The sequence below is a fragment of the Pyxicephalus adspersus genome, chromosome 8, assembly GCF_032062135.1.
Source record: "Pyxicephalus adspersus chromosome 8, UCB_Pads_2.0, whole genome shotgun sequence".
NCBI lineage: Eukaryota > Metazoa > Chordata > Amphibia > Anura > Pyxicephalidae > Pyxicephalus > Pyxicephalus adspersus.
In genome coordinates, this window is record NC_092865.1 from 299,552 (window position 1) to 315,344 (window position 15,793).

General features: G+C 48.0%; 1 protein-coding gene across 1 annotated transcript in view; it reads right to left on the bottom strand.

The window, feature by feature from the left end:
- Positions 1 to 15,389, bottom strand: part of RAD54L (RAD54 like) — a gene marked incomplete in the record, with an annotated part of 32,193 nt that extends 16,804 nt beyond the window's left edge. The window contains 3 exon segments of the mRNA XM_072420585.1: positions 164 to 283; positions 415 to 489; positions 15,285 to 15,389. Coding sequence (XP_072276686.1) covers positions 164 to 283; positions 415 to 489; positions 15,285 to 15,389 — 300 coding nt within the window.
- Between the last annotated feature and the right edge of the window lie 404 nt (positions 15,390 to 15,793).

Below are 15,793 nucleotides of genomic sequence, written 5' to 3' on the forward strand. Positions count from 1 at the left end.
TTGCCCCACACCCTGTACTGCGCTCTCACCAATGTGTGCACTATGTAATCCCCGCGCTGGGTGTGATGGGGCCCCGTTATGTAGCGCTGGGTGGGCTGGGGCCCCGTAATGCAGCGCTGGGGGTGCTGGGGCCCCGGTATGCAGCCCTGGGGCCCTTACTTACATGCTGTTGGCTGTCCAGGCAGGTGGGCCGGTTGCTCAGGTGGGTCAGAGGTTTCCGGAACGGCGAGATCCAGTTCTCCCGGGTGAGGTCATCGCTGTGGCTCCGCCTTCTCTTGGGGGTCTAATAACAGAGGATTATAGGGGGAGGGGTCACACACCCTGGAAATGGTCTGGAGATCTTATAATAAAGAATACAGGATGCCCCCCCCCCGGGGTCATACCGGGGAAGAGCTGGGGGGGAGGGGTACTCACAGCATTTTCCTGCCAATCCTCATCTTCATCGTCCGGCTTCCTTTTTGCCAGCTGACTGGGCGCCAAACTCCGCCTCTAATGGGAGAAGAACCAATAGAATGAGAGGTGACCCTGTGTGGGGTGGGGATAGTACAGGGCCATAGAGGGGGTTTACAATAACGTTATTATAATCCGTCAGGCGATGGCTCATCTTTTTGTGTATGTCTGATAGAACACGCTAAGTCGGTTTATACAAACTCACAATACGTCCGTCTTGTCCGGTGCCGGAGTTCACTTTCTAACAATAAAACTAATTCAGAAAATACTTTGCTGTCTCTGACCTGACGTGAAGGAATGGTGACTACCCCCAGCCCCCTCTGATTTACCATAAAGAACCCAATCTGTGTATCTGCGGGGTCAGCTCTTTCTTTGTTTGGCCATTTCATTACGTCCTGATGAATATGCGGCATCTTTATGTCCATTTCATGTAACTCAGAATACTACCTAAACCCTCCCTCAATCTGATAAAACATTGTGTGTGGGGGTTGGAAAGCCGTAATGGTCCCAATGTGTCCATAGCTCAGCCATCTTTGTATCACAGTTATTTACCATCAGCTGTTCCCAATCCCATCAATAGTGATCACAGGCGCTTCCAGTATTCGGTGCGCTCACCATGATTCCTGAGCAGAAATACCGCTGCTTACCTCCGTATCACCGCTGGCTGTTTGGTATTTCACCTAGAGCTGTTCCAGATAAGAAATCGGTGGAAGCTTTTCTAGATCTTCAGCAACCAATCCATGGCAGATCATTGGGCCGTGTAATGATCCAATCGTAGCATGACGTCTTCCATCCCAAGGAAACACAAATTGGCCCCGAGACTCTCCATCAATGTTCCTTGGACTATATTCCATCCCCCGCTGTCTGAGCAACAAGTGTCACCAAATCAGCCGCAGCCAATAGATGGAACGTTTTTAACCCTTGATAGTCTGTGGTCATTTTGTAGTATCCATCAAGTTTAACCCCCCTAGCGGTATTCCCGAGTGTGACTCGGGGTGGGAAAAAATGCAAAAATCGGTAACCCCGAGTCACACTCGGGGTAACTTTAAGGGACCCTCTTACCTTATCCCCGCGCTCCAGCGGCGATCTCACGATCCCGCTGTGATGGCGGGGTGCTTCTCCGTCGGGGGCGTGTCCGGGCGGGAAATTTAAAAGCAGATTGCTATGTAGGAGGAGGAGTTTGAACGCAATAATAATATTGCACCCTTGTTTGGAAATTTTTTTTTTTGATAAATTACTTTGTTTTGGGCTAATATTTCATTATTTTATATAAAAATGATTTATAATTCTGTATTATAATTTATGATTCCAATATAATAAATATTTATTATACCCGGGAGTTTATCCTAAGAATTACAGGCCCACAATATAAACAAAAATTTCTACACAAAAAAAATAAGATCACTTTGTGCATCGAAAAACTGACAATTAGAGCGCTGGGGGGTAATTACTGGAAAAACAGGAGCAATATAAGGACTGACTGATGGTCCAAATGCCCCGGCTTCCATGAGGGCCTGGATAGTCTCTGTAATTTTATCATGTACCCCAATATTGCGTCAAATAAACGGGGTGCTACAGGGGTAGAATGTACACGGATGTCCATTTGAAAGGAACCTCCATGCTTTAAAACACAATGGGTTGACCTTATTTGTATGCTGAACAATATGAATTTGGTTTTATATTATGTAAATTCCTGAAATCAGGAACAAATTTGTACACAATTTTCAAATACATTGCCACATTAAACAAATACCCCGGCTTTTTTCTTCCTTCCTGTTCTCGCATTGACTAACATCAGGGTATGTGGCCCTTGTTGATCAATGGAATTTGATTTGCAATTTATTTCCTCTTCTTAAATGAAATGGCGATCGGTATTGCGTGATCTGTGCATTTAAAGATGAACTCTGGGGATACATTTTCCAGTCCAATTGCTTCAGTATTAGTCCCACCGTCCCCACCCTGAACCCAAAGTCGCAATAACCAAATCAAAATTCCTTCCCCAGGGGGTCATGGCGTGGGGGTCCCTGGCCGCATGATCTCTCTGCGATGATTACTCAAAGCAGGGTAAAGGGGTGAAGCTCCCCCATACCCCTGCGCTCTTCCTCCTCACAGCCCTCAATCAGGGCATTTGCTCGGGACACTCCCACAGCTCCCCAGGAATTTAAGATGGCGCCGGCTTCAGAGTTCCCGGCTGTTTTCCGGCCTGCAGCTATCTCCTCTCCCTGGGGTGAGGTGACAGGAGACTCCCCCGGCCCCCAGACCTCAGGCCCCCCTGAGTTAGGCAGAGAGGCCTTTCCTTCTTTGGGCCCCGTCTCATGCACACGGCCCCCCTTCAGAAAACCCCAATACAGCAATCCATGGGGCTGCAGGCCCCTCACATTTTATTATAAAATCCCTGATGTGGGCCCTTCATGGCGGCACCATCTGCAAATGTTACCCACCAAGGCAGATTTTCAGCAGCTTATTACAGAAGTACAGTCTCCCCCGCGATCTGAAATTGGGGCCCTAAGTGCAGATTTCCAGTCCCTAGCTGGGAGAGTGGGGGATCTTGATGAGATTTTACATCTGGCCAAAGGTGATATAGAAGCCTAAACCCATAAATCCCGGGACCGCCACTTGGAGATCTCTATCGCCATTTGGAAGATATGGATAATAAAGGTCGCAGAAACAACATTAGGGTCCGTGGTTTACCGGAGTTTCAGTTTAACCAAAATTCAGATTTGAAGCTGGTGTTGCAAGCCTTTTCCAACCGCCTGTTAGGGTGCCCCTCGTCACATGTTATTGGCATTACTATGGCATTTCGGGCCTCGAGGTAACCGGCCTCGGCCGCAAGACCACGGGACGTTCTTTGTCATCTGACGGATACAGCTCTTAAGGATGAGATTATGGTGGCCGCAGGAAATATGCGTAATCTGGAGCTCGATGGAGCCCCCCTGCAGCTTTTTCAGGATTTATCCTGGCACACCCTGCAACCGCTCCTCACCATTCTACGGGGCAATCGTATCCCCCATAGATGGGGCTTCCCGTTCAGCTTAATGGGGTGCAGGGATGGCTTATCAGCTGTGTTACCCGGAGGACCTCCCTTCCTTCTGCCGGGACTTGGGAATTTCTTTGCCCAAACTCCCAGGATGAGAGCTTGAAATGGTATTTTATTTCTTTGCCCTGTGACTTCTTGGGGGGTCCTGCATTGGGCCCGGTTTTTGGGTCAAGGTGCGGGACATCCCCTTGAAGCTCCTATCCTGCTAGACCGCGGGTGCCAATCAATTTGGTTTCTGATGTTATCCTGTTTGTTTGTTCATTGCTCTGGAGACTTTTGGGCCCCGGACCCCCTTGGAAGTGTTGGTACGCCCGCCAGGTACTGTGGTTCTTAGGGACTCCTGGGGACCGGTGGGTGACGAACACCCCTTGGTGGTTTATATGCGACTGATTCAGGTTGGTTTCATGTACGTGTGTTTAATTTTTGGTTCCCCTGTCCTTCCTTCTTCGCTCCGGTCCTTTCTCCCCCCCAAGCGGTCATCTTGCACGGTTTCATGATGCCTCCGTACCAGATCTTCCACAGATAAAATGGTTCTAATCAGATCGGTTTTTATTGGCGACTAAATTTTTTTCTCCTAATGTTAAGGGGCTGAATTCTAACTCTAAGAGGAAGTTGGCGCTCAGGGAACATAAACGCCATTCGGCAGAAGTTATTTTCCTGCAGGAGACACATTAGGATCGCTCGGGCACTTATGAGGCAAATTGAGGGCTCTGGAATTGAGAAAAGTCAGTTGGATGATGCAACGTACCCAACAATTATACTACCACAAAGTAACAAGGTGGACGTACTATTGGCCCGTAAATTAGGAGATGCATAGGTCAATGCCTCCCCCATGGCCATAAGATGAACACGGGGTAATAAGATATCACCCCTCCTGTATAGCCTCTTAATATCAGGTCGTACATCAAGCACAGATCTCCTCAGGGGCCACTTTACAGGAGAAAATAGATTCCTACTTAGCGGACCTAGATCCCCTGGCACCTGGAACATCTCAACCCACCCATTACCGAGGAAGAAATCTCTAAAATGATCTCATCTTCCCCCTAATAAAGCCCCTGGTCCAGATGGCCTGCCGTACTTATATTACCTTTCCACCAGAATGACTCCCACACTTACAGGCTTTATTCAATGACTTTTTGCAGGGTAAACCTATTCCGCCTTCCATGTCCAGCTCCCACACTACGGTAATACCCAAATCGGGTAAAGATCCGATAGACTGCGCTAACTATAGACCATAGCGCTACTTAACTGGGATCTTAGAATTTACAGCAAATTGCTGGCCAACAGACTCTCGCGGCTCCTTCCATATCTAGTACATGGAGACCAAACTGGTTTTATCCCTTTCCGTCCTTCCAGTGATAACACCCGAAGGGTGATGGATGTTCTAGAAATCCTTAGCAAACGTGAATCCCTGATTCTTAGCCTGGAAAAGGCCTTTGATCGCTTTAGTTGGCCGTTTATGTTTTCCACACTTGCCAAGCTGGGATTCTCCGGACCCTTTGTCAAGGCAATTCGGTCCCTTAATAGAAGCCCTCTGTTAAATTGCCCCACGCCTCTTGGAGACAATTTTCTATTCAAAATGCTACACGTCAGGGTTGTCCACTGTCCCCCCTTTTGTTTGCCTTACATATCGAACCCTTGGCAGCAAGAATTAGGGCTAAACCCGATATCCAAGGTGTTCGGGTAAAGGAGTCCTCCTACAAGATTGCGGATGACGTGCTTCTTACACTGACACACCCCACTATTACTCTACTGAACCTGTGGTCTGAACTTCACTCGTTTGGTGAAATTTTCGGTTACAAGGAGAACTCGGAGGCCTTACCTTTACACATGCCACACCTACAACTTTCAGCGTTACAAGACAGGTACTCCTTTATGTGGCGGGAACATTCTATTGGTTATTTAGGCACTCCGATAATGGCTACATACGGCCAGCTGTATTTGTGTAACTTTCCCCCATTGTTCTACATAACTACTTAAACAAATGGAAAACACACCCATTACCGCTTCTGGGACGTATAGCATCAGTAAAAGTCATGCTCCTACCTAAACTTTGATATTTATTACCCTCCCAGTGCGGGTTCCTGTCCAGACCCTGAAGAAGCTACAGGCGGGTTTATGGAACTTTATCTGGGCCAATCAGAGACAATATAGGAGCATAGGAGACAGGATGGAATATCTTACTAATAATGCCCCCACCCCCTCTTATTGCTCCTGGATGGTAATATTATGACTTATTACATGTTCTTTGTTTCATTGTGCATTTTTATTTATTGTTTGTTTGCAGCAATATCAGATGGGATTCTATTTTTGACTCTGGACCTAATATTATTTGACAGTAGCATTGCTACCTTGGACAAGGACTTTGATTGTTGTGTATCTTGCCTCCGCCATGTTTATTGCTGTGTTCCTTGTTTATATTCAATAAAAGCTGATTTACCTGCTCCAGGTATCTATATTTCTGTCCTGGGTCAGTCCGCTCCCCTGCAGTATATGAACGAGTCTCCTCTGCCATATTGTGCGGTCCCTGCGGTGGTCTCATGTCTGTATCGCCATTAGTCATTCCACCCAATCTCTCCCTCACGTCTCTAGTTGTCACTATCGGTCTCACAAATTCCTCTGTCTCTTCAATCTCAATTCTTTGCTCTAACCTGCAGCTTGGCCCCTTCTCTTGTAAGAGGCCGTTTCTTACGACATTGTTTTCTCTTCACAGCAATAACTACAAACTTTGCAAACTGTGAAACAACTTCTTCTCTCTGCGTATCACGCAAACACATTCCCAATAGAGATAATTGCTCTGTAACAGTTCAGATTCCAATATCTCTCTTTTCTCCTGAAAACTCAGCCATCCCACCTGTGCAGCCGCCTTCTGCTCCTTTTTGTCATACCGAGACAGATCTAATTCCCTCACCGACTGGCAGGGATCTGCGCAACATATTTATTACACTCGCGAGCAATTGGGTTCCACTGTCCAGATGTGGACACCCAACATGGGAGAGGACTCGCACTCTGATCATCCTGCAACTTTCTTTTACCCCAGCTAAAGAACTTCTGCATTTTATTCTGATTGCACTATGACTTACAATACAAAAACTAAAATAATAAATCAGCACAAACACAATCAAAATTCTCCCACTATCAATCTTATCAATATCTCTAGTTTGCACACATCAAACCCCACTTCTGGTACCAAGTGTTATGTCACGGATATAATTTGTGACAGTTTATGCAAATATTAATGGGTGAAGGTCGGTCCATGTGGGCATAGGGATGGGGATGAAGGTTGGTCCATGTTGGCATAGGGATGGGGCCAAGGTTGGCCTATGTTGGCATAGGGATGGAGTGATGGTTGGTCTATGTTGGCATAGAGATGGGGTGTAGGTTGGTCCATGTTGGCATTGGGATGGGGCGTAGGTTGGTCCATGTTGACATAGGGATGGGGCGTAGGTTGGTCCATGTTGGCATAGGGATGGGGCGAAGGTTGGTCCATGTTGGCATGGTCCATGTCTGTGTAGGGTTGGAGGTAAAGGGCAATCTGTGTCTGCAGATATAGGGGGGTGGAGAATGGCTCAGACACTCCTCATGTTCGGTAGGTGTAGTCTGGGGCACGGAGTGAGTGTGTCATCCTAAAATACTACTAATAATATTACACGGTATTTATATAACACCGACATATTACGCAGCGCTGTACAAAGTCCATAGTCATGTGACTAGCTGTCCCTCAAGGGAGCTCACAATCTAATGTCCCCCATAGTCATACTGTGGCCCTGATTTATTAAGGCTCTCCAAGGCTGGAGAGAATAGACTTTCACCAGTGAATCTGGTTGATCCAACAAACCTGGGATGGATCTGGTCCAGGATTTAAAGCATTTGCTAACAAACAGCAAATGACATTGAAGAAATCCATTCCAGGTTTGCTGGATCACCCAGATTCACTGATAAAAGTGTATTCTCTCCAGCCTTGGAGAGCTTTAATAAATCAGGCCCAGTGTGTCGATAATACAGTCTAAGGACAATTAATCTAACTCCATGTTTTTGGAATGTGGGAGGTGACCGGAGTACCCAGAGGAAACCCAGACAAACCCGGGGAGAACCTACAAACTCCATGCAGATAGAGTCCTGGCCAAGAAACCATCTTGGGACCCAGCGCTGCAAGGTCGGAGTGCTAACCACTGAACCACCATGCTGACCAATGATAACAGAGAGGGGAGGGACTCTACGTTGTCATGTATGGCCCCCCATATTTCACATATAACCCTAGACAGCAATTATTGGTAATCCCCCCTCCCTTAAAAAACATGAACCTGACAACAGTAATGACAACCATCATTGTTTATCAGACTTTTTCAAGGGATTTAATTCAGTAGAATATTTCAAATAATCCCACAATTAGATATAATTGCCCCCCCCCCTATCCTAAGGGGTTGTTACATGAGAGCAATCAGAGCACACAGCCATTTCTGTAGCTGTCAATGAGACATCAGCTGCTGTCAGCAGGTAGTTTGGTCCAATCTTTCTGCAGTGACGGTTCCAACTTCCTTTTCTCATCTGTGTACATTTGAGGCCAGAAAGCATGAGATAGAAATATTGTGGCCGCTCAGTGAACATTTCAGTAACTTCTAGTCGGGATAGTTTATGTGGAGTGGAGTCTTTCTGGACCCTCCTGGGTCTCCCTGGGTCCTCCTGGGTCTTTCCGAATCCTCCTGGCCCTCCTGGGTCTCCCGGAGTCCTCCTCTTTTGGACCTTTTCTATGCTGAATTCAGGCACTGATGGTCCCAGGCTTTTTGTCTCACTTTCTTTCTGCCCTTTCTGGGGTAGATTTTCCCCATTCAGGGAGGGTGACTACAGTCTCACGGACCAAATAATATTTGTAGCTGTTGTGACAGGACCCTGAGATGCCTGGAGATGGTCTCATAGCGTTTCCATGCTTCTCTTAGCTTTCTTTCTGATCTCTGCAGACCCTTGATGACCCCAAGCAGCAAAGTGACAAATTTCCTCCATCAGCTGAATGACGATTGGTTGATTCTAATTACTCTTTTCTGGTGGTGGGGGGGGGGCAATAATCTGCCCTGGCCATTGTACAATATCTGTAGAATAATTTATATCTCTTCCCTCATCGGAGCCCCACAGAATGACATGGGGCAATTGCTTTTGTTTCAGCACCTTCCAGGAGGCCCAAAGCATGTTATCAGTAATGGCGCCGGCAGAGATCCCTCAGGATGGATTTATGAATTTATTGGGCTCCCGGAGCTGGAATTATTTTGTTAAGTTGAGCCCCCGGCACCCCTCCCCCCCTTGCACAGGGCTCATTTTAGCCTCTTTCCAGATTTCATTGAAATAAATGAGAACATTTAATTCAGCAACAGACGCAAAATGTATTTTCTTTTCTACATTGTGGGATTTCCATAGTTGGATTGCGAATTCATTGTGGGGCATCAAAAGAAAAATGTATTAAAATAGTGGAACGCGATTGCAACGGTATGGGATCATCTACCACCTGGCAGTGATCATCAGTTACTGACCAGAGAGCCAATTTCCAGGGTAGTGACCCCTCTGTGAGCTCTCTTCTGGGGAGAGAACTATAACCCCCCCCCCCTTCTTACCTCCTATTGGCTGGTAAACCTTTGGGGGGGGGGGCTCACAAACCAACCGGAAGCTGCAGACATGGAGGGGGTGCCTCCTGTACATTGCATTGTGAGGGCTCCCAGGACAGAGCTGGCCAGCAGAGGGCGATCCCAGTAGCACCCATAGGTGGATATTGGTGGTCATTTCCCGAATGGGTTTCCTAGTCATCCTCTGCACAGCAGCATTTAGATTGAGAGGGGCAGTAAAAGGAGTCGGGGTTCTTCTTGCTGCTAGATGCACAGTGAATGCACCCACAGGCAGGAAATGTGTCTTCCTCATTGTCCAATGGTTCAGGAGCGTTCTAATACTGCACAATGTGTCTGACAATGTGACTATTCCAGAACAAATCAAATTCCAACTCACCCTGATCTTACTGTTTGTGCCGGCCCAGCTCCTTTATATAGCTGCCAGGAAAAGAGAGGTAAATACTATAAGTTGACAGTTCCAAGTCTTCGGACATCAGCCTGCGGATCAGCGTCACCTCCAGACGGAGAGGAATCAGCTGCTCCAGGAGAGGTAAATACTATAAGTTGACAGTTCCAAGTCTTCGGACATCAGCCTGCGGATCAGCGTCACCTCCAGACGGAGAGGAATCAGCTGCTCCAGGTGGATCCATCTGTTTGATGGACCTCATCCTGCAAAATGCTATTTTATATCATTGCCTTCCATAGACACAGCTCCGTCACCTCATCGCCTTCCATAGACACAGCTACGTCATCACCTTCCATGGACACAGCTACGTCATCACCTTCCATAGACACAGCTACGTCACCTCATCGCCTTCCATAGACACAGCTTCATCACCTCATCACCTTCCATAGACACAGCTACATCATCAGCTTCCATAGACACAGCTACGTCATCACCTTCCATAGACACGGATCTGACACCCCATCGCCTTCCATAGACATGGCTCTGTCACCCCATCACATTCCCTAGACACGTCTTTGTCACATCATAACATTATCCATAAACACAGCTCCGTCATCACCTTCCATGGACACGGCTCCGTCACCTCATCGCTTTCCATAGACACAGCTACGTCTCCGTTACGGCTCTGTCACCTCATCGCCTTCCATAGACACAGCTCCTTCTCCATCATGGCTCTGTCATCACATCTTCCATGGACACAGCTACGTCACCCCATCGCGGTGTCCAGGGAATGTGATGAGGTGACGGAGCAGTATCATGTCGTCGCCTTCCATAGACACGGCTCTGTAACATAACCCCAGCAAATACTTTATAGAGAGACCCCGGCAATGTCCGTACAGAGAGTGGGGAGGTTTGACTCATATTCTGTACAGCGCTGCGTAATATGTTGGCGCTATATAAATCCTGTTTAATAATAATATTCTGCCCAATCTCCTGATACATCTGTTCCTTCAGATTGGTAATGAGGCTCTCCGAGGACTTCTAAAGAAATAAAAAATCTACAAGACACATAAAAGGAAAACTAATGTGTGGATTCACCAACCCGCCAGGACATTCAGGATGCCCTATATGTCTATGGACATTCACACGTGAATCTCGGACCATTCATCCATCATTAGGGGCAGTTTATACGGAAGGTGACGGCCTCCTTCTCCCAGCCTCATCATTGTGCAATCACCCCACAACCATGGGATATTCCGAGAGAGAGAGGAGAGAGAGAGGGGGGAGAGAGGAGAGAGAGAGAGGGGGAGAGAGGGGGGGAGGGAGAGAGAGAGGAAAAAGTGAATGGATAAAAAATTTTCAGACAGCCTATGGACTCTGGGAGTTCCCAGCCCCCCACGTGACCCCAGATGACCCCGTATTTCCTGCTGTATGGAGATGAGCCTTCCATCCCATCCATCCATCCATCCATTCCATCCATCCATCCATCCATTCCATCCATCCATCCCCCCTCCCCCCTTCTCTGTATTCCTTCCCCTGGCGGTAATCATCCTCTGATTGATTCTGTTCGGATTTGTTCTGATTAGCACTGATTAAATTGTTCTGCAGCAGCCAGACATTGCACATTAACCCTTTCTGCTGACAGCCCCCCTCCCCCCATGGTTGGTCCAGGTGGATAATTACCCCAAATAAGTGCTGACATTACAGGGTAGATGGAGCACTCAGAGCAGCCAATCAGATCGCAGTTTTCTGCTGTTTCCTACAGTTGGTACAATGAGAAATGGTTTCCAATTGGCTTTTGGTGGTAGCCACACCCATTGCATGACCCATAGGCTCCAATATAGGAGTCATTGGATGTGCACATCTCGCTGGGCCGCATGGGATTTTTTTATTTCTTGTATTTTATTCTTTATTTTCATCTGATATTTGTAAATTTTTATCAGAATGTGTGAGTATAATAAATCTCCATACCATGCGCAGCGTGTCAGTGTACATGGGAGCTGATTGGATCCCTGCTCTGCTCAGAATGGGGCCTATCCTGCAATCTCAGCAGCTGGACTGAAATCTGTGATCTACACAATGACCCTGAGGGGGTGGGAAATGTGAAGGTGTAGAAGGAACTGGGATCTGTGGCCCTGCCTGACACCTCTGGCCCTGAGATCTGTGGCCCTGCCTGACACCTCCGGCCCTGAGATCTGTGGCCCTGCCTGACACCTCCGGCCCTGAGGCACTGGTTGTCACCCCTCCTGAGATCCACTGGTTTGGCACTGGTTGTCACCGCTCCGGAGATTCACAGTTCCGGCACTGGTTGTCACCACTCTGGAGATCCACAGGCCCGGCACTGGTTGTCACAGGTCCTGAGATCCACAAGCCGGCACTGGTTGTCACCGCTCCGGAGATCCACTGGCTTGGCACTGGTTGTCACGGCTCTGGAGATCCACAGGCCCAGCACTGGTTGTCACCCACAAGATGTGGCAGCATGTGCTGGAAGTTTGGGCAATGTGTCCCCAAGTGGCCCTACAACATACAACATGGGTTACAACATTCTCTTTTGTGTCACCTGCTCTGACCCCTCATAGTGACCCCCTGCTACAGTAATCCGGAGACCCCATTTTCACCTATGAATTCCTTTCCTCTGGTGAAACGGGTTCTTTTGTGCCCCTGCGTAGCTCTCTGCTTACCTTCTTCTGAATACATCTGCCCCCTTCCCCCTTTTTGAAAAGGGTTACCAAAGATTCTGTGGGTATTTGCCCCCATTGGTGAGGTCAGGTACTGATGGTGGGGATTTGCCCCCTATTGGTGAGGTCAGGTGGTGAGGTCAGGGCTCTGTGCAGGACACAAAGTGGTGACCCCATGTCTTTATGGAGGGGGCTTTGTACCCCGGGGCACAATGATGGGAGACCCTTAAATAGACCCTTGGATCCATTTTCACCAGGCCCTCCTGACCCCCTAACTCTGCCCACCTCTGCCCATCATACCCCAACCTGTGATGGAAATCTCCTGAGAACTCTTCTATAGAATTACCCCTGGCAGCCCACATAAGGGGCATTGGGTGGCATCTTGTGTGAATGTTGTGCCTTCTTTTCATAGAAATATTTCAGCTGGTGAGGATTTCAGAGATTAGTTTCCAGGGGAAATGTAAGAACATGAGGCGCGAGTAAGAGATCAATAAGAGATCAATACTACGATGTACAAACACCGAATGGCACCGCAGAGTCCCGGCAGCACCAATGGAGGGAATATTTGCTGCCTTTGCCCCCTTCGGGGTAATGTTTTCTATTTTTACTGCACTGCCCTTCCCCCTTTGCCCAGTGGGTCCAAACCTCCAACGGGCCAATTTCTGGGAACAGAAACCCATCTTGGGTGAGGTAGAAATGGTTTTCTGGTACCAATCATAAACAAATATTTCTTTTCCGGGCTCTGTTGGTGTCTTGTTCCAAATCTTGGGAAATCAGCAATAGGAAAAGCCCAGGAAGTGCCCACCATAAATCTGTTTGGGGGGAACACATATGGGTACACCGGGTACTTTATATAAAGTGTCCTCCTGCAAAATACAAACATTCACTTCCTGTCAGATTATTCCCCCCGGGGATCATTTTGTTTCCGGGGGCAGGAAGAGTTAATGGAGTATTTTTGGCTCTGACTCACAAGAATGAATCACCGACTTGGCTCGAAACAACAATGGGCCGGGCTCTGCCACTCCAAGGGACAGGAAGGGGGGACACGGGTACAGGAAGGGGGGACACGGTGACAAGAAGGGGGGACAGGGGTACAGGAAGGGGGACATGGTGACAGGAAGGGGGACACGGTGACAACACAAAGAGACCTCCAGACACACAAATAGACCTCCAGACACACAAAGAGACCTCCAGAGATACAAAAGGACCTCCAGAGATACAAAGAGACCTCCAGAGACACAAAGAGACCTCCAGAGATACAAAGAGACCTTCAGAGACACAAACAGACCTCCAGAGACACAAACAGACCTCCAGACACACAAAGAGACCTCCAGAGATACAAAGAGACCTCCAGAGATACAAAGAGACCTCCAGAGACACAAAGAGACCTCCAGAGATACAAAGAGACCTCCAGAGATACAAAGAGACCTCCAGAGACACAAAGAGACCTCCAGAGATACAAAGAGACCTTCAGAGACACAAATAGACCTCCAGAGACACAAAGAGACCTCAAGAGGCACAAAGAGACCTGCAGAGATACAAAGAGATTTTCGGAGATACAAACAGACCTCCAGAGACACAAAGGGACCTCCAGAGATACAAAGGGACCTCAAGAGACCCAAAAGACCTCAAGAGACACAAAAGACTTCAAGAGACACAAAAGACCTCTAGAGATACAATGAGACCTTCAGTTATACAATGAGACCTCAAGAGATACACAGGGACCTGCAGAGACACAAAGGGATCTCAAGAGATACAATGAGACCTCCAGAGACACAAAGAGACCTCCAGACACACAAAGAGATCTCCAGGAATACAAAGAGACCTCCAGAGATACAAAGAGGCCTCCAGACACACAGACACCTACAGATACACAAAGAGATCTCCAGAGATACAAAGAGACCTCCAGAGACACAAAGAGACCTCCACAGACACAATGAGACCTCCAGTGATACAAAGAGATCTTCAGAGATACAATGAGATCTCAAGAGACACTAAAAACATCTCCAGAGATACAAAGAGAAGTCCAGAGACAAAAAGAGACTTCCAGAGATACAAAGAGACTTCCAAAGCACAAAGAGACATCCAGAGAAAAAGAGATTTGCAGGGATACAAATAGACCTCCAAAGATAAAAAAAAGGCCTCCAGGGAAACAACGAGACCTCCAGAGATACAAAAAGATCTCCAGAGATACAAAGAGATCTCAAGGAATACAAAGAGACCTCCAGATACACAAAGGGACCTCTGGAGATACAATGAGACCTCCAGACACACAAACAGACTCCATAGATACAAGGAGACCTCCAGAGACATAAAGTATCCTCCAAAGATAGAAGGAGACCTCCAGAGACACAAAGAGACCTCCAAAGATAAAAAGAGACCTCTACAGACACAAAGGGACCTCCAGAGACACAAAGTAACCTCCAAAGAAACCTCAAGAGACACAAGGAGACCTCTAGAGATACAAAGAGCCCTCCAGAGACACAAAGATCTCCAGTGATACAAAGAGACCACCAGAAATACAAAAGGGATCAGCCAGTGACACCCATACAGAGCGATGGTCGGCAAGTGACACCCATACAGAGCGGTCGGCCAGTGACGTATTGGTGATGTTCCCTTTGGAGGGGATTGGAGAATATTCCAGGATTTGGGGTAACATGGGGGCTCTACTCTCATTGGGTGAACCATGGCTGGGGCCCTCTTACCGGGGGTTCTGGCTTATCAGCTGCCTTAGCCCTGGATATATAAGTCACATATTGAGGGATTGGAATCACAATTTTTGTATATTAACTCATCAGACAAACCCCCAATGAATTACACCGGGGGGAGAGACATTATTAGGGGCAGATACCGGGTGATACCCCCAGTCACAGATATATTGCCCCCCTGCACACAGAGCCCAATTCCCATTTTACCCTCCGATCAGCACCCGGACAGCTCCGCTCCTCCGCTCCTCGGTGTGATGAAGCCGGGATGTATGACACCGGCACAGAATCAGCACCGACAGCCCGGTGACACACATGACACCCCTCCCCCAGACACAACCAGTGCCACACACCGAGCAGACACAACGCTGGGCAGTGCCAACCCCCGTGCCCACCCTACAAACACTGACAACTTACCGGAGGATCTAAAGCTGAGACCTGGGGTGCTGTTCGGATCTTATGGATCCCATGGCTTGGGGTGCTGCATTGATCTCCTGGATCCCATGGCTTGGGGTGCTGCATCGTCCGAGTTCTTCACCGATCTTCTGAACCCCATAACTCATCCACTGGATCACAAGACTTGGGATCTGCAGTGATCTTCTGAATCTCCTGCTCTGGGGTTCCGCATTGTCCCTTTGGGTTCCATGATCCGGGGTCCTCGCTGATCTTCTGTTTCCCATGACCTGGTGGTTGGACGGATTTTCTGGATTCCACTATCCGGGATCTAGTCTATTCATTTGGATCCAATGAGAGATTCTGCACCGCTCCTCTGTGTTTGGTTCTTCTGGGTCTTATGAGACGAGTTCTGCTCCTCTGTATTCCATCACCTGGAAGGCTGTACAGATGTTTGGACCCCATAGTTTGTGGTGCTGCATTGATCTCCTGGATCCCGTGACTTGGGGTGCTGCATTGATCTCCTGGATCCC